The sequence below is a fragment of the Triticum aestivum genome, chromosome 5B (genome assembly GCF_018294505.1).
Source record: "Triticum aestivum cultivar Chinese Spring chromosome 5B, IWGSC CS RefSeq v2.1, whole genome shotgun sequence".
In the NCBI taxonomy this organism is placed as follows: domain Eukaryota; kingdom Viridiplantae; phylum Streptophyta; class Magnoliopsida; order Poales; family Poaceae; genus Triticum; species Triticum aestivum.
This window is the reverse complement of record NC_057807.1, coordinates 48,976-75,588: the sequence shown is the minus strand read 5'-3', so window position 1 is coordinate 75,588 and position 26,613 is coordinate 48,976. Positions and strand designations below refer to the sequence as shown.

At 42.6% G+C, this 26,613-nt stretch overlaps 1 protein-coding gene, 2 long non-coding RNA genes and 1 pseudogene across 3 annotated transcripts; all 4 read left to right on the top strand.

Annotated features, from left to right (window-relative positions):
- The first annotated feature begins 923 nt into the window (after positions 1-923).
- On the top strand, positions 924-10,589 carry LOC123112573 (casein kinase 1-like protein HD16). Its single transcript, XM_044533604.1, has 4 exons — positions 924-1,407; positions 1,494-1,588; positions 9,954-9,993; positions 10,487-10,589. Exons 1-4 carry the CDS (start codon positions 1,349-1,351, stop codon positions 10,587-10,589), a joined length of 297 nt encoding a protein of 98 aa, XP_044389539.1. The 5' UTR covers positions 924-1,348.
- On the top strand, positions 5,356-6,129 carry LOC123115375 (uncharacterized). The gene is made up of 3 exons (XR_006456599.1): positions 5,356-5,459; positions 5,901-5,961; positions 6,044-6,129. It is a non-coding gene; the product is annotated as an uncharacterized lncRNA (long non-coding RNA).
- Positions 10,590-12,997: 2,408 nt separating the features above from the next.
- On the top strand, positions 12,998-14,513 carry LOC123115374 (uncharacterized). Its single transcript, XR_006456598.1, has 3 exons — positions 12,998-13,244; positions 13,749-13,890; positions 14,390-14,513. It is a non-coding gene; the product is annotated as an uncharacterized lncRNA (long non-coding RNA).
- A 10,104-nt stretch (positions 14,514-24,617) lies between these two features.
- On the top strand, positions 24,618-25,881 carry LOC123115373 (glucan endo-1,3-beta-glucosidase 5-like; annotated as a pseudogene).
- The last annotated feature ends 732 nt before the right edge of the window (positions 25,882-26,613 follow it).

Sequence of the window (26,613 nt, the reverse complement as noted above, 5' to 3'; positions counted from 1 at the left end):
AAATATACAACCATACTGTCATGGATATCTACTTGCTTGATCTACCATATCTTTCAGAAATATAATGGTTGTTTGTGCTGTACGTAAGATGTTTGTAGCAAAAATAATCTATTTTTCATGCAACCATTACATTTTCTCTCACTAACGTGTGGGTGTATGTGGTTGCGTGCAGGCAGTGTCATCCCATCTCATCTGCTTGTGTGAGCTGCTCCCCTGCGGGTTCAATGGCTGCTCCTACACTGACGGCATGGAAGGTCCTGTCTTGCCCTTCCCTCTCCCTGTTCGGTTCCGTTCATGAGCAGAATCTTGAACAAATTTATTTTTTGGCAGATTCATGAATCAATTTTGTCCCACAAGTTGGAGCTTTATGTGGTTGCGACTAGGGATTATTGTAATGCTATTCGCTTTCACTGGATGGCCGTGTGAATGAAATTACATGTGTTTGTGAAATGAACAAATTAGATGACCCCCCATGCCTACAAGCCTTCTTGGGTTAAAATTAAATGATTTACTGATGTCTAGTTTCTGTATGTTCTGGTTGGTTGTGAAACACGAGCGGTTTTTCTAGGCCGATTCAGTTTTTTGGTTCTGTCTTGTTCTAGCCTTCTAGGTCGATTCAGTTTTTCATTTTCTCTCTTTATGATTTGAACACGAACTGCAGATCCAGTATCTATTTGATCATCCATGCGCCATATATATGGAGTTGTCTGTAGCATCTAATCACTACTACTACTAGTTGCAGCAACTAGTAGTGCCTTAACAATGGGCTCTCTCTGGAAAACAAGTCTTCTTGAGGAGAAACCTTACTGTAATAAGTACCAGCAGTAAGTATCTTCTGTTTGCATTCCTAACAGCTTAGATTGTTTTTTTTAACTTGTTAAAATCGTGGAAGATGTTTAGCAACTACTTCTCTTGGAAGCTGCTCTTTCTAAACATAGTCATGGATATGCACGTACTTGCTTCATATACCATACCTTTTCAGAAATATATATCAGCTGTTCTTGCAGTATTTAAGATGTTTGAATGAGAAATTACCAATTTCGTGCCTCCATTATTTTTTTTCTCTGAATAAACTGCTCTTCTGTTGCACGTGAAGGAAAGAAATTGGTAAGAGTCTACACATCTACACGAGAACATTCGTAGTTGAAGGACTTAGTCTGACCATTTCTTTTCGCACTCGATCATTTCTTTTCTATCTTGCACCTATGCTTAATATGGTTTTGCTATCTATTCTGGAACTGCAAATATGTTTATATCAAGATGTATATAAATCAAGCAACACACGCATTGTTGTTTGTTACTTCTTGGTTTTCTAACTTGTGTCAAAAACTTTCAGCATGTTATCAGAATGGTAGCTTGTATTGCTGCAGAGCCCATTTCTATGCTGGAAAGCATGGATTCTGAAGGGTAAGCAGGCATCCGAAGGTTAGCTATGTTTGATGCATCATGCATTTTCCCTCTTTTCTTATGACGCTTCTGTATATTTCTTTCAGATATGTAAAATGGGACGTCAAACCTGAGAACTTTCATCTCAGCCAGCCTGGAACTCCTCAAGAAAAGAAACCTTTTCTTGTAGATCTTGGATTAGGTAAGCAAGTCTTTATCCAGATCCTTGTTACTTGTTAGTTTTCGCTGCAGGGTTACTGGTAGAATGCTGTTGCTAGTGTACTGGTAGTTCAGATGATTCAAACTTGATAATCTTGACTGCTTTGGACCTTTGGTGTTCTTCATTGCTTTGTTTCTGGAACTCTGGATCATATAAGATTTATCATTTGGCAGCAATAAAGTGAGAAGCTTATTTATGATTCATCACTTGTCCAAATTCAATAGGGCAGACGTGAGTTTCTTTCTTCTGTTGGTCTTTCTAACGGCTTGGACCGACATCCTTTTTTTTCTTTTCTGGTTGTAATAATGCCTAGTTTCTCTATGTTATGGTTGGTTATGAAACACGAGAAATTTTTCTAGGCCGATTCAGTTTTTGGGTCCCGTCTTGTTCCAGGTCGATTCAGTTTTTATTTTTTCTCTCTTTCCTCTTTAAATACGAGCAGCAGATTCCAATGTCTATGTGATCATCCAAGTGCCATGGAGCCGTCTGCAGCGTTTGATCAATACTACTAGCTACAACAACTAGTAGTGCCTTAACAGTGCATGGTCTCTCTCTGAAAAACAAGTCATCTTGAGGAGAAACCAAACCGTAGTAAGTACCAGCAGTAAGTAGGTTAATTACTGCTAGTACATGTACACCCGTCTCTTAAAAAAATTAGTTGCAGCCAGCCACATAATCGATCGAGTTATTAATAGTTTTGTTGCTCAGAGGAGTGAGATACTCCACTATTGAATAGTAGTGGTGGTATTGGATGTTGTAGAATCGTTTGTAGTCGGTGGGCTACTGATGAGAGATATCAAGGAATCTGTTTGCTCGGGCCTAGCCTGTGGAATTCATGGAATTCGACAGGGCAATCGTGAGCATTTCTCTTGTGTTGGCATTCCTAACAGCTTAAGCTGGCTTCTTTCTTCTTTTTTTGTATTCATGGAAGATGTTTACCAACTGCTCCTCTTTGAAGCCACTCTTTCTGAACATACAACTCAACTGTACTGCCATGGATATATGCTTGCTTGACGTAGGATATATCTTTTCAGAAATATATCAGTTGTTCTTGCTGTAGCTAAGATGTTTGAATGAGAAACTATCGTTTTCATGTACCCACTCATTTTTTTCTGTGACTACACAACTCTTTTCTTGCATGGGAAGGAAAGACATTGATAAAAATCTACACATCGACATGAGAACATTCATAGTTGAAGGACTTAATTTGAGCAATTCTTTTCACACTAAATCATTTCTTTCCTATCTTGCACCTATGCCTAATATGGTATCGCTATCTATTCTGGAACTACAAATATATTTACATCAAGTCAAGCAACACAAGCATTGTAGTTTGTTGCTTCCTGGTTTTCAAACTTGTGCATCAGGCATTTTCCCTCTTTCTCAGGACGCTTCTATTTTTTTTCCAGATATGTACATGGGGATGTCAAACCTGAGAACTTTCTTCTTAGTCATCCTGGAACTCCTCAAAAAAAGAAACTCGTTCTTGTAGATCTTGGATTAGGTAAGCAAACCTCTTTATGGAGATTCTTGTTACTTGTTAGTTTATACTTCTGGGGTGAAGTGTACTAGTAGTTTAGATGAATCGAACTTGATAATCTTGACTGCTTTAGACCTTCGTTGTTCCATGTTGCTTTGTGTCTGAACTTCAGATCATTTAAGGTTTTTTCATTCGGCAACAACAAAGTGGAAAGACCCTGCTGATGTGCAGCATGTTGATGATAATCTACATTTGTATTTTTCTCTCTCTGTTCGGTTCAAGTCCGATTCAGTTTTTTTATCTCTCTTTCCAAATCAGTTTAGACATGAGCAGATTCATAAGTCAATTTTGTCCCACAAGTTGGTGCTTATTGTGGCTGCGATTAGGGATTATTGTGATGCTATTTGTTTTCACTAGATGGTCATGTGAATGCAATTTTATGTGTTTGTCAAATAAATAAATGAGATGATCCCCCATGCCTGCAGGTCTTGTGTTAAAATGGCTTATCCAAGTTGTCGATTCCTAGTTTCTTCATATTCTGGTTGGCACCATCCTGGCTTAATTTAATTGATGCCACTGAGCATCTTTCTCGTGTAGGAGCATGACGATGAAATTCTCTAGTACTACTAGTGCGTGTACACTCGTTCATTAAATAAATTAGTTGCAATCAGCCACATAATCGATCGTGCTAGTACTAGTTTTGTCTCTGTTTACTCAGGTCTTAGCTTGTGGTATTCGTGGAATTCAGCAGGGCAATCATGGGTTTCCCTGTTCTATTTGCATTCCTAATAGCTTAAGATGGTTTCTTTTTTCCTTGTTGTAATCGTGGAGGCTGTTTAGCAGCTGCTTCTCTTCGAAGCTGCTCTTTCCGAACATACAACCGTACCGTCATGGATATCCTCTTGTTTCTACCATATATTTTCAGAAATATATCAGTTGTTCTTGTTGTAGCTAAGATGTTTGAATGAGAAATTATCATTTTTTTCTCTCTCTAAGTAAACAACTCTTTGGTTGCACGTGATGGAAGGAAATTGGTAAAAATCTACATATCTACATGAGAACATTTGTAGTACCTCTAATCTCACTACTTGCATAATACAATATGGTTACAGATCTTATTTCATGATAAACACGAATATTGGTTTATATGAAATGTTGATGTTTTTGTCCAGAACCGTCCTCTGTGGAGGACGAGGTGTGACCAGCAGCAGAGGAGGCGTGCCACGTGGATGGATCCAGGACCGGCCGCTGAGGAAGGATTCATGTCTCACCAAAGCTGGTCTCGTGCCTGCCTGGGGTGGGACTTGGCCATCTTCTTCTTCGCCCAGCAACAAAACCGTTAGAGGCGGTGAAGACCAGGAGCTGTTGACGCCGTACGACCATGGACCGTTGCAAGCAGCCATCTTTGGCGAGCTCACGCCCTTGACCACCAAAAGCACCACATAGGCAACTGCAGCATCGAGTTCGACGGCTGTGGTAGGACAACTACCCTTCCTTGCTTGCAGTGCTGCACTTTCCCCTAGCTAGCTACTTTTGTCAAATCCGTCATGTCTTTTGTTGCATGTTTGAATCTGCAAAGTAGTGATAGATTAGCTGGACCTTATTCTAGTTTTAAAATAAATAAGTCCACTAATTTCATTTCTTTGAATTATAAATTAGAATCATATTGATGCTCCTTTGAGTTATCTGTTGCTCAGCGGTGCATATGTATGTGATGGCTACAGTCATCTATGTTGATGCCAGAATTTGGGAATTGCAACCGTTTACTTAGGCTTGCTAAATATCCTTGCTAATGTCTACTTAGGCTTGGTAGATGTGATGGCTATGATCCTTAGTTGTCTTGGGTCGCTTGCAACTGTTTGCTTTGTGATATGGTCTCTGTTAATGGTCATATGACTGGATGGTTATGCTCTGTTTAACAACCAGATAAGGCACTTGCTTGGTTGTTTCCGGTTGCTAGTTTCAACTTAGACTAGATGATATTTGATCCTTTTACTAAGGCATGTGTAGTGCCGGTGCTATGCAATTTGCATTTGAGTTGTCTTCCTGAATGGGTTCCATAACATATCTTTTATTTTTAGTTGTTGTTTGGTCAATATTACGATTGCTGAATCTACTCTAGTGTAGCTGATGCTTAACAAGTGTATCAGAGGCAGTGTTAAGCCTCTGGCGGTCACCCTTTATTGACGCTATTTATTGAATATTATGTTGACTCTGATCTGCTTGTATCAACAGTGATGAATCTTACGATGATTTATCCGCTGTTGGCTTGTGGTTCGTGTGTCCAGAATGATGACAAAGATGAGTGTGTCCTGTACGATTGCTTTTAGGCACCGGCTAGGAAGCAAGCCCACCTTGTCCTGGTGCTCTCAGGTGAGAATGGCCCTCACAGTTCACTGTTGGGAGCTCTATATGTTTGTGTTATAAAAACATGTGCATTCTTAATAAGGCAAAGGAGTACAAATAATTAATGGTTGGCTTCCAGTAGTAACTAAGAAAAATGATTCTCGGTCCTGGTTCCAGTAGTAACTGTACTCTTCAGAATAACACATCTAAGTGTTGGATGTAAGCTTTCTGTTGGCATGTTCATGGCTATGGCTGTTAGCAAGCAATGCTGAATTGGTAGTGTTTATTAAGCTTTCATGGTTGCTAGCCTTCTAGAGGTGCAGGTGTTTTCTTTGATGCTTCCCTAAGTAACATGAGGACCAAACAAAAGAAATTTTAAATATGGATCAGCATGATGTATGAGATTTGTGATATTGTATGATTACCACTAGTAGTACATTCCTGAAATTGTGTTTACTTTTTTTCCAGAATAAGCCTGGAGGAGAACCTTAGCAATAAGAGCTGATGTATCCTAGTCTACAACTTGCAGGTATACAAGTTGATATTAATTGAGGCAAAGTCCTTCAATTCTTTCTGCATTGCTTCAATCCTTGTTGTTCTGTTAACTGAAGCCGAGGTATCTCTTTCTTCCTTTAATGTGTGAGTGGAAGGAGAGCAAGTTCTTTCAATCCTTGGTGTTCATGTGGAGTCCGCTCTCATGGGCCATTGATGGCTATTGCACCATCCAACGCAGGGGTAAGCCACTCAACGAGTGAAATAGATATCTCAAGTTTAAAAAATATAAGGAAATCAAGCTTTTGCTGCATATACAAACTTATAGTTGAGGATTGGGCTTAGGGATGTAAGTGGCAAATAAATGGCGTCCACAATCCGGTTTAGTTAGTTTTTGCTAGCTTGATAGTTCATTTTCCTCAAACAAACAAAAAACCCTTTTGAACTATCATATCATAAGTGGACTTTAAACGGGATTAAACGGGACCCGGTTGACATCCCTAATTGGGCTGTTGCCTTTGGTAATTGTGTGTGTCATCATGGGGCTGGCAGGTCTTTGTGGGCATCATGACCCTGCTTTTTTTAGTAGGGTTCCTGTAACTTCTTTTTTAGGATGATCTCAAAGCTGTATCCTTTTCCTGGGATGTGGCTGCGGGATTGGGAAAGAGATAAGTAACAAGATTGTCTCTTCTTCTGTACTCTCCAGAATATAAGATGATACTACTCAAATACATCAGGATGAACACATAGATGGCCACCAAAAAATTTAAGAGGGTCAATTGTCCTTTTGTGACTCGAGACGAATCATAGGTCATATCCCAGTGCATAGTTTTATTTTGCCCTTTCTACTCCAACTTCCCTATTTTGTCTTCATACATACTCCTTCCGTCTGGAAAAGCTTGTCCCAAGCTTATTTCTCAAATGAATGTATCTAGCACTAACTTGATGCTAGATACATCCATTTGAGGGACAAGTTTTTTCGGACGGAGGAAGTATTACTCAATATTGTCCCCATGCATTTCCTTTATCTTGCATAGAGTTATGCATTTCCTCTATGTTAGTGTGCGAGCATAACTCTGTCTTTGCAGCTTCTCCTTTGTACTTTGCCTTTGTTTCTATACTAATGATGATCGTTAACATCTATAAGGTTCAAATTTCAGTTCTAAACTCTGCATCCATGGGGAGATGCATGATTTAGTGTCCATATTTCCTCTCTGAAATTACAAATAGAGGAGCACATGTATGTATGAAGCGATGCATATGCATATACTGCACATGTAGTATTTATGTGATAGATTGTCCTTTACGGGTGCTTCTTTGTGATATGCTTTTATCTTGGGCATTAATTAATGCCGTTCTTTCTCTCCTCCCGTGAAGCAGCTCTCTTTGGCGTGATCTGGTGGCTGTTGTCATGATTTCCGGCGACGGTGCACCGCTCTGCTTCTGGTGCCAAGGGCACTCAGGTGAGACCCTGGGCTCCTTCCTATGTCTTTTATGAGACCTAGTCTTCAAGCAATGGCCATACCGTGCTCTGCCCCGGCCATCGAGCTGATGATCTACTCCATGTGGTCTATGGTGGTGGTCTGGCCTACGATGTTAGTCTTTGGTCATTGGTTTTACTTGGTTGTGGATGAAGTGCTAGGATTTAGGATTCATGTTGTACATGGTGATTGTAGTTCATCTAATGGATGCCTCCTGCTAGCGTACATTTACTTTCTTTGATATAGGCATGTAAACCACAATCCTACTTGACAATGACATTCTTTGAGATTCTTAATTTGAAAAGTCCCCCCCCCTTAGGCCAGTGGCTCCTTATATAATGGGCGATGTTGCCTCCAGGAGTTTTGATATGCCAGGGCTTTGACTATTTCTAGATGATGTTAAGCTAGGTTTTATTTTGCTGAAATGGCATAATATAGTGACTATTGATCATTGTCATGGTACTGTTTGGTAAGAGATATTCTCTACTTGATTTTTTTACCAATTGTTAGTGTTGTGCTTTGTGTTGCTGATAAGAAGTGTGGCATGTTTGACCTATTTCCATGTGTTGTGCTGTGCACAGTGGATATACGAATACAACGGTTTGATTGGTTGTAACTAGCCAAGGAGCATATTTTAACATAGCATCATGAAAGAATGTTGGTTTCTAGTTGGTTCTGTCTACCAGGTGATTTTTGTTTTTATAGGCCCTTTTTTTACCAGTGCATGGCCGTGGGCAGTGTCGTTTTGGTGTTGTTCAATGTGTACTATTCTGTTCTTAGATGGTGAGGGATGATGTTGTATTGCTGAATGGGTTCCAGGACACGTACAAGAATTGTTTTTCATGTGATTTGGTCAACATTTATTATGATCTGCTTAAACCACAGATGTTGTAGAGTAGCTCTAAATGTATGTGTCGTGCATCGTGCTTATGTACCCTGAACACATGTTTACATTCTTTAAAGCCATGGACCTTTGCTCACTTGTTTCCCCAAAGTTGTTCTTTTTTCATTTGTGTTTTCCTCTTGCAGAGGTGATCATTGTTGTGATGAAGCTGCAGTGGTGACGTAGGTAAGATAAGGCACTCCCTTCCTCTCATGTCTTTCTCTTCCGCTCTGTGTGTCCATGGCCATTGAGCAATGGTAGGTTCTATGCTGGCCATGGAAATTTCTATGATTTGAGCCTATGGTAATAGTCTGTTGTGATAACCAGCGCCACCATTTCTCTTCTGTTGTTTGAGTCCATGACCATGGTGTCATGGAGAGCTTTGTGCTCGCCATCGCGCCATGGCAATCTCTAGTTTTTTTGGTTGTGGTGATGGTCACCATTTGAGTGGATTTAGCCCTGGAGAATTAAGTGTTTTAGATTGCCTCATGGTTTATAGAATCTATTAATCCCCAATCTGGCACTATTTCTGGTTTGTCTACTGAATTTCTTCATTATTTCTGTGTAGACTATGTATGCTTTTTTGCCAGTTGCTATTAATTGTTCGCGGTATTTGTTATTGACCTGCATATCTGGATTTTTGTCCCTATTAGCTGGCTGGATTGATAGTTTTCAAATGTTAAGCATTTTGGGTAGCAAAGGGCTTAGTTGGATTAGAAATGTGAAAACTAAGCCCTCAATTAATCAAATGCTGCCTCTCAGCTATGGAGCAAAACTATATCATTTGGTCTTGGTTATGTTGTCGCCGTGCTGGACGAAATGGGAATATATGCACTAGTTTTTTACATTCTGTTGTAACTAGGTGGGTTGATTGTTGTCAAATGCTTAAAATCAGAGAATGGTTTGAGTTGTTGGTTGTTTTTGTCCCGAGATCAAAATGCATGTGATTAGATAATCCAGTACTATATGGCGCAGACCATTTGGGTATGATATAGTGACTATTCATCATGGTTATGCTACTGTTTCTATCGTGATTCAGTGGATATGCTTCTTGACAATGTTAGTATTGGTAGGTGATTCTTGGTCTTCTTTGATAGGATTGAATAATAAAAGAGAGACATTCTCTACTTGATTTCTTACCAAATGTTAGCGATGTGCTTTGTGCTACTGATAAGTGTGACACGCCTGACCTATTCCCATGTGTTGGTGCTGCGTGCAGTGAATATAGGAATACATTGGCTTGACTGGTTGTAACTTGCCATGAGCTTATTCTAACAATGCATCATGGAAGAATCTTGGTTTCTAGTTGGTACTGTCTACTAGGCGACGTTTGATTTTTTAGGCCTTTTTTCACCATGGCATGGGCATGTAGTGTTGTCTTGGTGCTGTGCTATGTGTACTATTCTGTTCTTAGATAGTGAGGGATGATGTTGTATTGTTGAATGGGTTCCAGAACATACATACAAGAATTGTTTTTCATTTGGTTTGGTCAATATTTATCATGATTTGCTTAAACCATAGATGTCGTGGAGTAGCTTCCAGTGCTTGTGTCGTGCATAGTGCTTATCTAGCCTGAACACATGTGTACATTCTTTACTGCCATGGAACTTTGCTCACTTGTTTCTCCAAAGTAGTTCTTTCTTCATTTGAGTTTTCCTCTTGCAGAGGTGATCGTTGTTGTGATGAAGCTGCAGAGGTGGCATAGGTAAGATAAGGCACTCCCTTCCTCTCGTAGGCTTTCTCTTCTGTTGTGTGTGTCCATGGCCATCGAGCCATGGTAGGTTCAATGCCGGCCATGGAAATTTCTAGGATTTGAGGCTATGGTGATGGTTTGTTGTGATAACTAGTGCCACTGTTTTTCTTCTGCTCTTTGTGTCCATGACCATCGTGTTGTGGTGAGCTCTGTGCTCGCCATCATGACATGGCAATCTCTAGTTTTTTTTGGGCTACGATGATGGTAACCGTTTGAGTGGATTTAGCCCTGGAAAATAAGTGTTTTAGATTTCCTCGTGGTTTATAGAATCACTTAATCCCCAATTCGGCACTATGTCTAGTTTGTCTACTGAAAATTTTCATTATTTCCGTGTAGACTATATATGCGATGCACTTCAGACTTTTGTACATGCATGGGTCGAATATTGTTATGCTATAATTTTGTGTTGTGTCCATTTGAGAGAGACCTGACTAGGCCGTTTCAGGTTGAGGGAACTTGGTAAGCTCAAGGGACACGTCGAAGTTGGTTTGTCAACTGGAAGGCGCTCAATATCAAGACTGTCCAGCAGTCTGTACATGGTGGGATGATATGGGCTAACATGACTGCCTCGTCAGCTACAACTACTTAGGTGAGGCCCTGATTTCTCCTTCCTCCTCTGTTTTCTCTGGGTGCTATCTTTTGAGTTATGGCCATACCGTGTTCTGTTCTGGCCATCGAGCCGAAGATCTAGTGGTTGTCGTCTATCCTATGGTTTTATGATGTTAGTGTTTTCATGTTTAGGTTTAGTCATTTGCTATGTGTTGATGATGATGATGATTCTTGCAAATGATGTGTTAGGCACATTTACAGAGTTGGATGAAGAACCATTTAAAAAAAATATTTTCCTAAAATTTATTTAGATGGAACAGACTCTTGTTTAATTGTTATTTTGTTGTGCTGGCATTTTCACTTTGAACTATAAATTTTGCAACTACAACCTGCTTTTTTGCCAATTGCGATTAATTGTTCACGGTATTTGTTCTTAAGTGCATATCTGGAATCAAAAGCCACGAACCAGTCAAATTTTCTTATTTGCAAGGAAGGTATGGTAGACCCAAATAGTTCCCTTTTGAACATTTAATGAGATAAAAGTGTCGTAGAAACAAGCAGTCATGTGAAACCATCATATATTCCCTACCTATACCGGGAATAAACCAGCCATATCTGCCTAACTTAGTCCTTGTTGTGTGTCCAGCAACTGGTTGCCTGAAGCTATTTCCTAGCTTCGTTGACCTATAGAAAGATAAACCTAGGTGGATTCAAGGTATGAAACCCACTTTTCTTATTGTGAGACTTTGAGAACAGAGCCGTCGCTCTGTTGGTAAGCTATGAGGGTGCACGTTTGAGTCATAGACTCCACGGGGTCTCAGGTTTTTTCTTCTATAAAAAAATGCCACCAAGGGCTCATGTTAGTTCTCTTTTTTCTATATTCTGAGACCTTGAATATAACTTCCTGTAATTTTGTTATCATTCTTCATTTCAAGAATCACAGATTGTAAAGTTGATTAGTAAAAAGAATTTATCTTCAACAAATTTGTTATCATCCTCTGTTATGCATTGTTGAATCAAGTGGTCAAAATAAGAAATCAGATGGTCATTTCATTTATTTAGCTGCAAGCATGCAACAGACTCTTGGTTATTTTTTACCTGTCTTAGCATCTTTGATGGACATGAAAACACTTGATCTTAGATGTGGCACCAATATACTTTAGGTCCATGTTATAACTGTCAAGAATATGATACAACGTTGGGTTTTATCTCTGGGTTTCCAGAGTTGGATCAAGAAATGTCATACTGGAAGCTACTTGGTTGCTATTGTCTAGTAGATGATAATTGATTTATAGTCCTGTGATGACCAGGGGTGTTCCTCCCCTAACATAGCTACTGTGTTCAATTTTGGTGTGGTCACTATTATGATTGCTTAAGCTATCTCTAGTGCTCTGCCTAAGTGTTAAGAGTGTAAAGTTTCATCATGTTTCCTTTTACAGGAATTTTAGCTTATTCATTGAGGTTGCCATATCTTCTACAACCTCGGCGATGGCGGCCACCTCTTCTTGGTTCAGGCGAGCCCTTGATGTCCTCTCTCCTGCTCTAAGATGAGGTTCGGCCATCAAGTCATTGATTTAGTGTTCAGATAAATGGTTGTGGTCTTCCGATGGGCCACCACGATCATGTGAGCTTGCTGGATTTTTGTCCCTATTAGCTGTCTGGATTGATAGTTTTCAAATGTTAAACATTTTGGTCAGCAAAGGGCTTAGTGGGATTAAAAATGGTCAAACTAAGCCCTCAAATGTTGCCTCACAGCTATGGAGCAAAATTATATGATTTGGTCTTTGTTATCTTGTCTCCATGCTGGAAGAAATGGGAATATATGCACTAGTTTTTACATTCTGTTGTAACTAGGTAGGGTTATTGTTGTCAAGTGCTTAAAATCAGAGAATGGTTTGAGTTGTCGATTGTTTTTGTGCTGAGATCAAAATGCATGTGATTAGATAATGCAGTACTCTGGCATGATATAGTGACTATTCATCATGGTTATGCTTCCGTTTCAATTGTGATTCAATGAATATGCTTCTTGGTAGTATTGGTAGGTGATTCTTTGTCTTCTTTGATAGGATTGAACAAGAAAAGAGTGATATTCTCTACATGATTTCTCACCAAATGTTAGTGATGTGCTTTGTGGTACTGATAAGAAGTGTGGCATGCTTGACCTATTCCCATGTGTTGGTGTTGCGTGCAGTGAATATAGGAATACGATGGCTTGATTGATTGTGACTTGCCACAGAGCTTATTTTAATAGATCATCATGGAAGAAGCTTGGTTTCAAGTTGGTATGGTCTACTAGGTGACATTTGATTTTATAGGCCTTTTTTCACCAAGGCATGGGCTTGTGTAGTGTTGTCTTGGTGTTGTGCAATGTGTAGTATTCCATTCTTAGATGGTGAGGGATGATGTTGTATTGCTGAATTGGTTCCAGAACATACATTCGAGAATTGTTTTTCATTTGGTTTCTTAAAAATTTATCATGATTTTCTTAAATCATATATGTCGTGGAGTAGCTTCAAATGCATGCGTCGTGCATAGTGCTTATCTACCCTGAACACATGATTACATTCTTTACAGCCATGGAACTTTGCTCACTTGTTTCCCCAAAGTTCTTCTTCTTCATTTGTGTTCTCCCCAATGCTGCAGAGGTGGCGTAGGTAAGATAAGGCACTCCCTTCCTCTCCTATGCTTCCTCTTCTGTTCTGTGTCTCCATGGCCATCGAGCCGTGGTAGGTTCTATGCTGGCCATGCAAATTTCTAGGTTTTGAGGCTATGGTGATGGTATGTTGTGATAACTAGTGCCACTATTTCTCTTCTGCTCTTTGTGTCCACATCCATCGTGTCGTGGTGAGCTCCGTGCTCGCCATCGTACCATGGAAAGCTCTAGTTTTTTGGGCTATGGTGATGGCCGCCCTTTGTGCGGATTTAGCCCCGGAGAATAAGTTTTTTAGTTTGACTTGTAGTTTATAGAATCGATGAATCCCCAATCCAGCACTATTTCTGGTTTGTCTACCGGGTTTTTTCATTATTTCCATGCAGACTATGTATGCGATGCACTTGAGACTTGACCTCTACCTTTTGAGTTTTGATAAGCTCGAATATTGTTATGCTATAATTTTGTGTTTTGTACATTCGAGAGAGATCTGACTAGGCTGTTATAGGTTGAGGGAACTTGATAAGCTCAAGGGACATGTGGAATTTGGTTTGTCAACTAGAAGGCGCTCGACATCGAGATGGTCTAGCAGTCCGTACACGGTGTGATGATCTGGGCTTCCATGGAATGCATCAGCTACAACTACTTGGGTGAGTACCTGATCTCACCTTCGTCCTCTGTTTTCTCTGGGTGCTAGCTTTCGATCTATGGCCATACCATGCTCTGTTCTGGCCATCGAGCCAAAGATCTAGTGGTTGTCGTAAGTCCTATGGTGCTATGATGTTTGTGTTTTCATGTCGAGGTTAAGTCATTTTCTACGTGTTAACGATGATGATGATTCTTGCAAATGATGTGTAAGGCACATTTACAGAGTTGGATGAAGAACTATCATAATGGAAGTTACTTGGTTGTTTCTAGTTGCTATTGTCTAGTACTCCCTCCGTCCGAAAATACTTGTCATCATAATGGATAAAAAGGGATGTATTTAGAACTGAAATACGTCTAGATACATCTTTTATTCATTTTGATGACAAGTATTTCCGGACAGAGGGAGTAGATGATAACTGATTTACTATGATTGCTTTAGCTATCTCTAGTGTTATGCATAAGTGTTGAGAGTGTAAAGTTTCATCATGTTCCTCTTTCCAGGTAATTTAGCTTATTCTCTAAGCTAGCCTAATCTCTTCTACAACCTCGGCAGTGGTGGCCACCTCTTCTTGGTTCAGGTGAGCCCTTTATGTCCTCTATTTCTCTCTTGCTTTGAGATGGTGCCCGGCCATCAAGCCGTTGATTTGGTGTTTAGATCTTTGGTGGTGGTCTTCTGGCGGGCCACCACAATCATGTGAGGTTGTTGGATTGATTATTTCGAAATGTTTAGAATTTTTGGGCAGCAGAGGGCTTAGTTGTATTCAAAATGTGAAAACTAAGCCCTCAGCTATGGATCAAAATTACTCCCATCGTTTCTAAATACAAGAGCTTTTAGAGATTGCAATACGGACTATAAGCGGATGTATATAGACACATTTTAGAGTGTAGATTCACTCATTTTGCTCCGTTGTAATCTGTATTATCATCTCTAAAAAGGCTTATGTTTAGGAACAGAGGGAGTATGATTTAGTCTTTGTTTGTTATCTTGTCGCCTTGCTGGACAAAATGCGGTGGTTTCAGTCCTCAAAAAACTAGCAGCAGTGTTCACATGAGCGGTACAATGAAGGGTGATGAAATAGGAGATCACTTCCATGTTTGTTGTATTAATTTACATTATTTGTCTTGGCTTGGAAGTTTCCATGTTATTGATTGTTAATCGTTTGTAGTATTTCTTCTTGACCTGCATAGCTGCAATAAACTATCATGAACCAAATGAATTTTATTGTTTTTAAGGAAGGTTTGGGAGAATGAAATAGTACTCCCTCTGTCCGGAATTACTTGTCATCAAAATGGATGTATCTAGAACTAAAATACATCTAGATACATCCATTTCAATGACAAGTATTTCTGGACGGAGGGAGTACCATTTTGGCATCCTGTGAGGCAAAATAGTCATAGAAACAATCAGTCCCGTGTAATCAACACATTTACCCTATCTCTATTGGGCATACACCGGCAATATCTGCCTAACTTAGTCCTTGATATGTACTCCCTCCGTTCGGAATTACTTGTCGTAGAAATGGATGTATCTAGATGTATTTTAGTTCTAGATACATCCATTTCCGAGACAAGTAATTTGGGACGGAGGGAGTATCTAGAAACTGGTTGCCCAAAGCTATTTATTACTCGTTGGCGCACTGAGATAAACATTGGTGGATTCTAGGTATGAAACCCACTTTTCATATTGTGAGGCTTTGAGAAGTGGGCAGTCACTCTATTGCGAAGCTGTGCAGGTGCACGCTCGTGTCTCAAGACTCCACAGGGCACCCAAGTTGTTTTCCATATAAAAGAATGGCCTCCGACTGGATCCTTGGCCCTGTCTGTAGATGGATCGTTTTCACCACTAGACGGTTCAGCAGCGACAGGTATGATCTTACGCAATGAAGTTGGGGCTGTGGTTTTTGCGGCCTACCGAGTTATTTTTAATTGTAATGATGCACTGGAGGCAGAGATACACACTCTTATGCAAGGTATGGCCCTAGCCTGTCAGCATACGAAGCTCCCGGTATACGTGCAGTCTGATTCCTCGGAGGCCCTGTCCATCTTATCTAGTGATTCTCTTACGCGGTCGGCATATGGGCACTTGGCAATGGAAATCAAGTTTTTGTTGGAAGGTCGGGAGTTTATGCCCCAAAAGCTTACTAGGTCTCAGAATAGGATAGCACATTGTCTGGCTAATTACAGCCGTACTGAGTCGTGTACTGCTGTTTGGCTTCAAAGAGGTCCTCCCTGTATTGAGGGGCTCTTGCCAGTTGATTGTAATCCTGTTACCTAAGGAATAAAACTCCCTTTATCATTGCAAAAAAAAAAAGAATGGCCGCCAAGGGCTCGTTGTTGGTCTTTTTATAGCGAGTCACTGAATATAAGTTCCTGTGTTTTGTCATTAACTTTTCCTTGTGTTGTGTTCATTTGAGAGACCTGACCTGGTCTTTTGAATGAATATTACAGGAACCTGGAAGTTTTGGTTGGTTGTTACAGGGCGAGGGATCTTGATTGATATGCTCAAGGGCCACTTGGAGACGGTTTTGAAGCTGAGGTGCTACCTCTCATACCTGGGACTTGTGATTTGTTTCTTTGCTGGAGGTGTCACTGAAGTGTGGTTTTGAACTCATAAAGCATCTTTGTCTTGCTTGTCTTGTTAGAGAAACCTGACTCACTCGGTTCTTTCAGCTAGTAGCCCTTTTGGCAGTACTGTAGAGTGCCCTGTCTCTACGTATTTTGTCCTCTCTTTTTTCCGTATCGGTACGATACCTGCAGACGCAAGCTTAATTTTGGAAATCGATCGTCTTTTCTTGACTTGAGCCGTCTCTGCTTGAGGATTTTGCATAGGTGAATGCAGAAAAGGCTATCTGCTAGCTTAATTAGCTTGGTTTTGTTGCAGCCAGCCAATTACTATGTTGTATTGTTATATATATATATATATATATATATATATATATATATATATATATATATATATATATATACACGTGTTGTCCGTCCCACCACAGCTAGCTTTCTACTCCCTCCGTTCGGAATTACTTGTCGCAGAAATAAATGTATCTAGACAATTTATGTGAAGTATTTGTGCCGTGCATATATACGACACTAAAGAGGCATATTCTGGTTGATGTGATTCACTGCTGCTTTGCTGTGTGCTCCTTGTAAGTTGACACGTACACCAGGCTCATCTGTATGCATGCATGCATGTAATTTATTTTCTCAGGTTTGAGAAGGATGGATGGTGACAAGGCGGCGGCAGAGAGGGACACAGTAGTGAGTGGGTGATGAGCCAAGGCGGTTTTGCGAGAGTTGGATGGAAAGCAATCGGAGTTTTGCAGTTTGGTCTTGGCATGATGAAGATTGTGCACCTGCTCCTGTTGTATGATTCATTCATCTTGGACATGGTCTGTCCAAGATGGTTGTGCAATGCAGTAGTGTCATGTGAAATAGGATGCTGTGATGTTATCATTACATGTTGCTTCTTTCCGGAGAGCACCTTGAAAATCATTACATGACATGGATGCTCTTGTTTATGTTCCTGTTCCTGCTGGCTGGTGCTCACAAAAAACACAAATAATAAGTTGAGGGTACATTCATCTTGCAAAGTTTTTTTGAAGCCATTGAATATGCCATTTTATGTTGTTGTTCGAGTACGAGTATCGCCGCACGCTGAAGTGGGAGAAAAAAAATAATAGTAATTCAATTAACGGTGCTTGAATATATATTATAAATATCAAAATGACACCATCTAGGTAGGGGCTAGCCGAAATTCGCACCATCTTGGGGCCAAGTCAAAACAGAAACAGATGTTTGGATTTGGTGAGTACTTTGGGAGAGTAGATAATAAGTAGGTAGAGCAGAATCACAAGGTCCTTGTATAATTATTAGACAGATGAATTATTATTTATACAAACTCTAACAGAACAATTGATTCGTTAAATAAAGCACAATAAAATTGCTGGACTAGACTGGCTACAAAAAAATAGAGGAGAGAGACATCCTCAATGAATGAATGCTTGAAAGGATGCGCCGGGTGATTGAAATAAATGAGGGAGGAGCCCATGCCACCTTGGGCACTCCAAAGGACGCTTTAATTTCCTTCCTTGGGTACGTCAAAGGATTGATGCGGTGCCTTCCTACGCCCTTCTCTTTCTTACTCCCAAGCCCAAACCAACCTTCTTCCAAGACCATCTTCATCTCTTCTATATATACTAGAAGCAGAGACTGATCCGCGTGCGGGATGCGCGTGCGACTTGGACTTGGGACAACGGGCGAACGGCCCCAAGATTGCCGTCTCATTGCTCACCGTCTCCGTCTTCTTCTCTCACTCACCGTCGTCGCCGTCATCAATCAAGAGAAGACAAGAGGCTTGGATTGGTACCTGCAGGAAGACTCCATTCCTGTTGCCTACTCATTTTCCCTTTGATTGCCTTGGCCTTGGCTTGGCTGTACCTAATTTTAATTTTATTTTTTTTAAAAAAAAATAGAAGCCTGAGGATATCAGGTTGGGGAGAATATCATACGGAAACCAATATTCAATGAAAACTTCATGGAAACCATATTTTAAAGTTTCAAGAAAATCTGAAAAAAATGTGGGATGTTAAAAAGGTGATATTTTATTGCTGCACAAAATTTCAAGTTGAAAAACGTTACCAGATGTGAGCTATGAAAAAGACAAATTCAGCCCTGAATAGTGACATTACTATTCGGCACTATTCAACATTGATTTTGTCTTTTTCATAGCTCACATCTCGTAATGTGTTTTAACTTGAAATTTTGTGTGGCAATAAACATCATCCTCTTAACATCCAGCATTTTTTTCATTTTTTTTGAAACTTCGAAACATCTTTTTCTCGTGGTTTTCACTGGTTTCCATCGAATGTTGGTTTCCGTATGATATTCTCCCATCAGATTGAACGACAGGGGTGCGTGCGTGTTTCAGTCATGAGCCTGTCTTTGGTGGTGGGTATGGCCGAGCTGGCTGTCCTTGTGGGTTTCGTCTCGTATTTCACCTTCCAACACCACGGATGCTGCTGCGTGCGCCGTGACGGCGTCTCCGTATCCAGCTTCGCGCTGGGCATCTTCCTCGCCATCCTCTCATGGTGAGTCAGTTGAGCCCTTCATGTCATAAACACTACTCCCTTCGTAAAGAAAAGAAATATAATAGCGTTTAGATCATTACTTGAGGGAGTAACTACTAATTGCTTCTCTTCTCTTCTCTTATGGTGTGGGTGTATGCAGGTTATTGACGATTTGGGCGGTACGACTATATCTCGTCGATGTGGGGGCGATCTGGCCGGGGAGGCGTGGTAAACCCCCCCGAGTGTTACGCCTCTCTTAAGCTGGATCACCATCACCTTATGGCGAATGCATTCAAACCCTTCCTCTTTGCCATGGCCTTGGCAGTCTGCTCCTCCAAGAAACTTTCCCCTCCTCCTATAGAAACCTACTCCCTCCGTTCGGAATTACTTGTCGCAGAAATGGATGTATCATTCGATGGATCACCCATTATAGACGTTGGAGGTTCCTTTTTTCCTGGTTTGATTATTTTGTTAACTCACATTCACATATCATGATTAGAGTCGGATTTCTACAATGCATGTGGGAAGCTTCAAGCATATTTAATTTTTGATTTGAGGGATATTTTTTAACATCAACGCTAGTTAGGCTTTCAAAATTAGGGACCCTCTATGTGCATCTCCAATCCTCAGTGGACGCTAATGCGGGAGCTGGCCATCTAATCATAAGTAGGTATTTGTTCAAGCAAAAATAGTACCATAGCTCTGGTCATCCCACATAACATTTATCAAGGCAATAAACGTTAAATCCATGAATCATGGCGAAAGTAACTTGACGATGTTCCCGTGTGTCCTCCGTTGGTTCCCGCTCCGCCTCCAGCATGGCAGTGTCGTCCTCCACCATGGCAGATTCCTCCTTCTGCGGCTATGCGTGCTCCTCCTTCGGCTATGGTGAATCCGGAGGCAGGCCGACAGCGACCTTCGCATGGCGCCTAGCACGGATCTCCTCTAGCATATGCAACCGATGCTCCGATTCAGCATCGCATACATGGTGATCCTTTGCTGGGCCATGGCTAGCAGCTACGGCGAGCAGATGGAAGGTGGCGGCACAGAGGGGAGGGAGAGGGAAGGGATGGGGACGTCATAGAGACAGGCCATCGCTGTCAAGCTTAAATGGCCGGACTTGGTCCCTCAAGCGGCACGTCGGAGTGGTGCCATGAATGTGTCCGCGCCGAGGACCAGGGGAGGCGCTCGTTGGACCAATATTTTTGATGTGTGACCACGTGGGCCCTTGCGGTCAGTCATACGTGGCAGCCGTGCTCGGGCGCATTCGGGCACCCATATCCGCCCCAGATAGGAGTGCTGGTCAGTTCAAGCGTTTGGGCATGTTTTGCCGGGCAGCCTGCCCGGGCGTTTAGGGCAGATCCGGGGCCTCCGGCTGTAGATAACGTTGCATGCTAATCATTAATCGTAATTCCCCCCGGGAAAATAAGTAAGATAAAATAAAATCAACAAGAAGTTATAATTAAGGTGGCAACCACCTCATATATGAGAGAACAATCAATCTGAAGCGTCCCACTTTTATTGGATTTGCAAAAGGAGGAAAGAAAGGAATATTCATGTACCAAACCAAAGAGGTTGGTTGTAGCTACAGAAGGAAGAAGATGCGAGAAAGACATGGATGGATGGATGGATGGACAAGCAAAAATGTACTCCCTCCGTTCCTAAATATAAGTCTTTGTAGGGATTCCATTAGATGGACTACATACAGAGCAAAATGAATGAATCTAAACTTAAAATGCATCTATATACATCCGTATGTGCTTTATATTGAAATCTCCACAAAGACTTACATTTAGGAACGAAGGAAGTACTTAACCAACGGGGGCCTGCGTCCTCTAATGGCCAATTAGCACAACCCATCCCATGTCAGCTGCTCGTAAAGTCTCGAATCCATTTGTTGGGGCCGAGTTTGGGTTTTTGACCTTGGAATCTAGCCATAGCCTCTTCTTTTTTTTGCGAGGAAAATCTAGCCATAGCCAGCCAGGAGGAAAAGGGACAAGTGTGATATGCACATGTGTCCTCTGTTTGATACTATACTCCTCGGTAGGATTGTGACGTTATGTCGGCCTCACACACGTATCCTAATGGAGTGCAGAGATAACTGGAGATGGAATCACAAAATGAAGTAATACAAGAAATTGGTCCCAGAAATACACACACACACACACGCGAGCACCTGAGTTCTCCACCTCCTCCCTATAAAAAAATTAAATCGAGAAATTACAAGGAAAATTCAAAAAAATATATGAAATCTTAAATTTGGGTGCCCAATCTACCCCCGTATGAAGTTTCATAGAAAAATATCAAGAAACGTATCGTCCGTGGCAGAGAGGAAACTTTGTCCGAACTAAAATCCATCCAAACAATTTATTTCTATACATTGGAATTTTTTGGCTTGTTTGTCACGGATATGTACGTTTCCTAGTATACTTTCACAAAATTTCACACGAAAGTAGATTGGACACCCACGTTTCATAGATTTTTTTTTTGAAATCTCCCAGTATTATTTTGAACAACATAATGTCCATACACCAAGTGCTACAAATCCTGTTCCAGTCTAGGAAATACACAGGTTGGTCCTCCCTTTTGAAAACTGAACTGGAATGGAATGCACGTGGAGGCTTCTCATGTACGTATCTCCATCTTAATTTGGGCTTCTTCTTTTTTTTCGAAAAGGGGGACTCCCCGGCCTCTGCATCAAAATGATGCATACGGCCACATTTATTAAAAAAGTTTAACAAGGTTCAACAAGGTCTTAAAGTCTGGAAACAAAAAGAACGGCTAGCTCACACGAGCCTCAACGCCAATACAAAATGCCCAACAAGCCACAACCGGCTGGCAAAAGAGAAGATAGGTAAAGTAATCGCCTATCCTATTACATGACCGCCATCCAAACCGGTTGAAGATATCCCACGCTACCATCTCCCACCGGACAGATCCAGTAACCAAACGCTCCCTGGCCTCCGTCGGAGTGAGTAAGGACCACATACGGATCAGCGCAGTAGCCCGGAATAAAACCTGCAAAAAAATGAATAGTTGTTGTTCTGTTAAAAGCCAAATCATTTCTGCAATTCCAAATTGCCCATAACAACGCACAAACTCCTACACGAATGTGTCTAGCTGTTTCAGACTCTATCCCAGCAAGCCACGTCCCGAATAACGTGTTGACCGAAGTCGGAGGAGTAATGTTAAAGGCAATTTGCACAGAGCGCCACAAAACTCTTGCCAACGGGCAGTCAAAAAAGAGGTGCTTAATAGTCTCGTCCCGATCACAGAAACTACACCTAGTAGAACCTGTCCAGTTGCGCTTAACCAAATTATCCTTTGTTAAAATTACTTGTTTATGGACAAACCACATAAACACTTTAATCTTCAAAGGAACTTTGACTTTCCAAACATGTTTGGAACTAGGAATAACACTAGAGTTAATGTTATCGATATACATCGATTTAACTGTGAACTCCCCAGATCTAGTAAGCTTCCAACACAACTGATCAGGCTGAGGGGCTAACTGAACCTCCATCAGTCTACGCACCAAGTGAAGCCATGCTTCCCATCGATCGCCCACAAGCACCCTCCTAAACTGAATATTGAGTGGAATGGACTGCATAACCGTGGCAACAAAAGCCTCACGACGCTAAACAATACGATATAGGGACGGATACTGGGTTGCCAAAGGCGCGTCCCCAAGCCACGTATCCTCCCAGAATCGAGTATTGTTGCCATTACCGACAATAAACTTAGTTCCGTTAAAGAAGGTAGCTTTGATTCTCATAAGCCCTTCCAGAACGGCGAATCAGTTGGTCTCAGTGTGACCTGGGACAAAGTTTTGGACTGCAGATATTTACTACGTAAAATCTGCGCCCACGTTGCCTCCGTCTCAATTGACAACTTATACAGCCATTTACTGAGAAGACATCTATTCTTGACTTCAAGATTCTCAATACCAAGGCCCTCTGGTCCTTTGGTCGACAGATAATATCCCATTTGGCAAGGCGGTATTTTCTCTTAAGTTCATCACTCTGCCAGAAAAATCGGGATCGATAGAAGTCCAGTCTTTTCCTAACCCAGCTGGGACCTCAAAGAAGGAAAGGAGGAACATAGGCATACTCGTGAGCACCGAATTAATAAGAATCAATCGGCCTCCATAAGACATGAGTTTTCCTTTCCAGCAACTCAATTTCTTCTCAAACAGATCCTCGATGCACTTCCACTCTCTGTTTGTTAGCTTACGATGGTGAATGGGAATACCTAGATACGTAAAAGGCAAAGCCCCCAATTCACAACCAAACAATTGTCTATAAGCCTCTTGTTCGTCTTTGGCTCTACCAAAGCAGAACAGCTCGCTTTTATGGAAATTAATCTTTAATCCAGTCAATTGTTCAAATAAGCATAACACCAACTTCATATTTCTTGCTTTTGCCAAATCATGCTCCATAAAGATGATTGTATCATCAGCGTATTACATGATGGACACACCACCATCAACTAGATGAGGCACCAAGCCACCCACCTGACCTGCCTCCTTCGCCCGCCCTATCAGGATCGCCAACATATCAACCACAATATTGAACAAAATTGGAGACATAGGATCACCTTGTCTCAGACCCTTATGCGTTTGGAAATAATGACCTATATTATCATTCACTTTAATGCCAACACTCCCTTTTTGCGTGAACGATTCGACCTGGCGTCGCCAAGCTTCATCAAAGCCCTTCATGCGTAAGGCCTGTTGAAGGAATGGCCATTTGACTTTATCATACGCCTTCTCGAAATCCACCTTGAAAATAACTCCGTCAAGTTTTTTCGTGTGAATCTCATGGAGCGTTTCATGAAGGACCACAACCCCTTTCAGAATGTTCCTGTCCGGCATGAAAGCGGTTTGAGTAGGCTGCACCACAGCATGCGCAATCTGTGTGAGCCTAATCGTCCCGACCTTGGTAAAATTTTTGAAACTGACATTCAGAAGACAGATAGGTCTGAATTGCTCGATTCTCACGGCCTCTGTTTTCTTAGGGAGCAGGGTTATTGTTCTAAAGTTTTAGCTAAAAAAGCTGCAATTGTCCTGAGAACAAATCATGGAACATCGGCAACAGGTCCCCTTTAATAATATGCCAACACTTGTTATAAAACTCAGCCGGGAAACCATCCGGACCGGATGCCTTATTATTTTTCATCTGGGAGATGGCCTCGAATACCTCCTTTTCCGAAAAAGGAGCGGTTAAAATGTCGTTCTCAACAGCAGTAAGTTGAGGTGAACTGTGTGTCTCTGGATGAATCTAGGGCTTCTTCTTGAATAATTATAACTTATAGCATAAGCAGCTGCTTCCCTTTTCCTTCTCACCTGATGCAAAAATGCCCTTTTCCTTCCTTCCTAGGTCAGCTACCTACCTCCCTTTTGCCCTTGGTTGCTACACTTGTCCATCCTTCCTTGGTCTTTCTTCTTGGCATCTTCTTCTTTGCCTCTCAACCGATGCAATGCAATGCAATGCGATGCCCCCACAATACAATTTGTATATGCTTATCTTTCTCCAGTCTGCAACCCAAATCCAAACTTACTTCCCATGCAACCATCAACTATACTACTCCCTCCGTTTCTAAATACTTGTCTTTCTAGGCATCTTAAATGAACTCAACATACGGATGGATGGATGGATGGATGGATGGATTTCCCATTCACTCTCCTCACCTCCCAATATATATCGTCTATCTATCAATCTCCTGGCTGCAACAACACTAGGACCAACTCGCCTAGTACATATATACAACGGGCATCTAGCTAGCTAGTAATAGTATATCGATCGAATCGGTCCATCGATTGTTATGGGGTGGTCGTCGTCGTCGGCGCCGGCGGCGCTGCTGCTGCTGTGGCTGCTCGCCCTAGCATTAGCGTTCAGGGCGGACGCGCTGGCGGCCAACTGGGGCACGCGCGCGCTGCACCCGCTCCGCTCCCCGGCGACGTCACCGTGCAGCTGCTCAAGGACAACGGCTTCGACAAGGTGAAGCTCTTCGAGGCCGACCCGGCCGCGCTCAAGGCGCTGGGCCACTCCGGCATCCAGGTCATGCTCGGCCTCCCCAACGACCTCCTCGCCACCGTCGCCCGGGACGTCGCCGCCGCCGAGCACAACGTCTCCCACTACGTCTCCGACTACGGCGTCGACATCCGGTACGTACACGTACGTCAATCAAACAAGCAAGAAGAAACGAACAAGAGAAATCAAACTCTCTTTTCTTCCTCTTTCTTTTTCATTCAAACAAACCCTGGATGACATGGATGATCGGCCAAGGTTCGTGGCCGTGGGCAACGAGCCGTTCCTCAAGTCGTACAAGGGCCAGTTCGAGGCGGCCACGCTCCCGGCGGTGCGCAACGTGCAGGCGGCGCTCGTCAAGGCCGGCCTGGCCCGCCAGGTGCGCGTCACCGTGCCCCTCAACGCCGACGTCTACGAGTCGCTCGACGGCCGCCCCTCCTCGGGGGACTTCCGCCCGGACATCACCACCCTCACCACAACGTGCAGGCGGCGCTCGCCCAAGTACTTGTCGAGCGCCACTGGGGCGTCTTCAACTACGACGGCTCGCCCAAGTACGCGCTCCGCCTCGCCGGCGGCAAGGGCATCGTGCCGGCCAAGGGCGTGAAGTACCTGTCCAAGCAGTGGTGCGTGCTCCGGCCCGACGCCAGCCCCACCGACCCGGCCATCGTGGGCGCCGTCGGGTACGCGTGCCAGTACGCCGACTGCACCAGCCTCATGCTGCGGCGGCCTTGACGTCAGGGGCAACGTCTCCTACGCCTTCAACCAGTTGTTCCAGTCAGCCAGCCAGCAGAAGGGATCCTGCGGCTTCAACAACCTCTCCGTGGTCACCACCACCGACCCGTCGCAGGGGACCTGCCGCTTCAAGATCATGATCGACACCGGCCGGCACGACCTCACCCACCAGGACGACTCCGGCGCCGCCAAGGCCGCCGCCGTCGTGGCACTCTGACCCTCCCTCCCTCCCTGTGACATTGATGCATGAGGACACGCGCGCTCACCACCTCGACAACTAGCTAGCCTAGCTAGAGCTAGAGAGGAAGGATCAAACAATTCTTTCATTCTTTTCTTCTTCTTCTTCTTCTTCTTCTTCTTCTTCTTTATACATATATCGGCTGTCAATCAAGCTCCCTGATCGATCGGCAAGGATTAGAATTAATTGTACAGTGTATTTGTAGATAAATATGTAGTTCAACGACGCTCAGAGCATCGGATCAGGGTTGCGAGAGTGGGTGCATGAGGCGGGTAGAAGGAGGAGGGTGAGAGGAGCGGGATAATGGTGAATGTTAGAGTAATCCTGTGTCCGTCTTGTATGTATGCGTGTCCATGTAGGATACTAAGCCTAGTCGGTTTGGGTTTAGGTCTAGCCTGGTAGTATATATACGTGACCACCCCTGTAATCTGTATTAGACCAACGAAGAGAAAAGCAATACAAAGAAGGGCAGTGATAGGCGCCGGTGCACCGGCCGAAAGTTTCGGCCGGTCTAGCCCAGGCCGTTGGATGTGAGCGCGCAGCGGTTGGATCTGGAAGCAAAAAAAAAAGGAACACCCCAGCTTCTTCTTCCTCGGGTTCGATCCCCTCGCTCGGGCTCCGCCGCGCAGCGCCTCCTATCCCTTCTGGTAGCCGTCCTCGTCG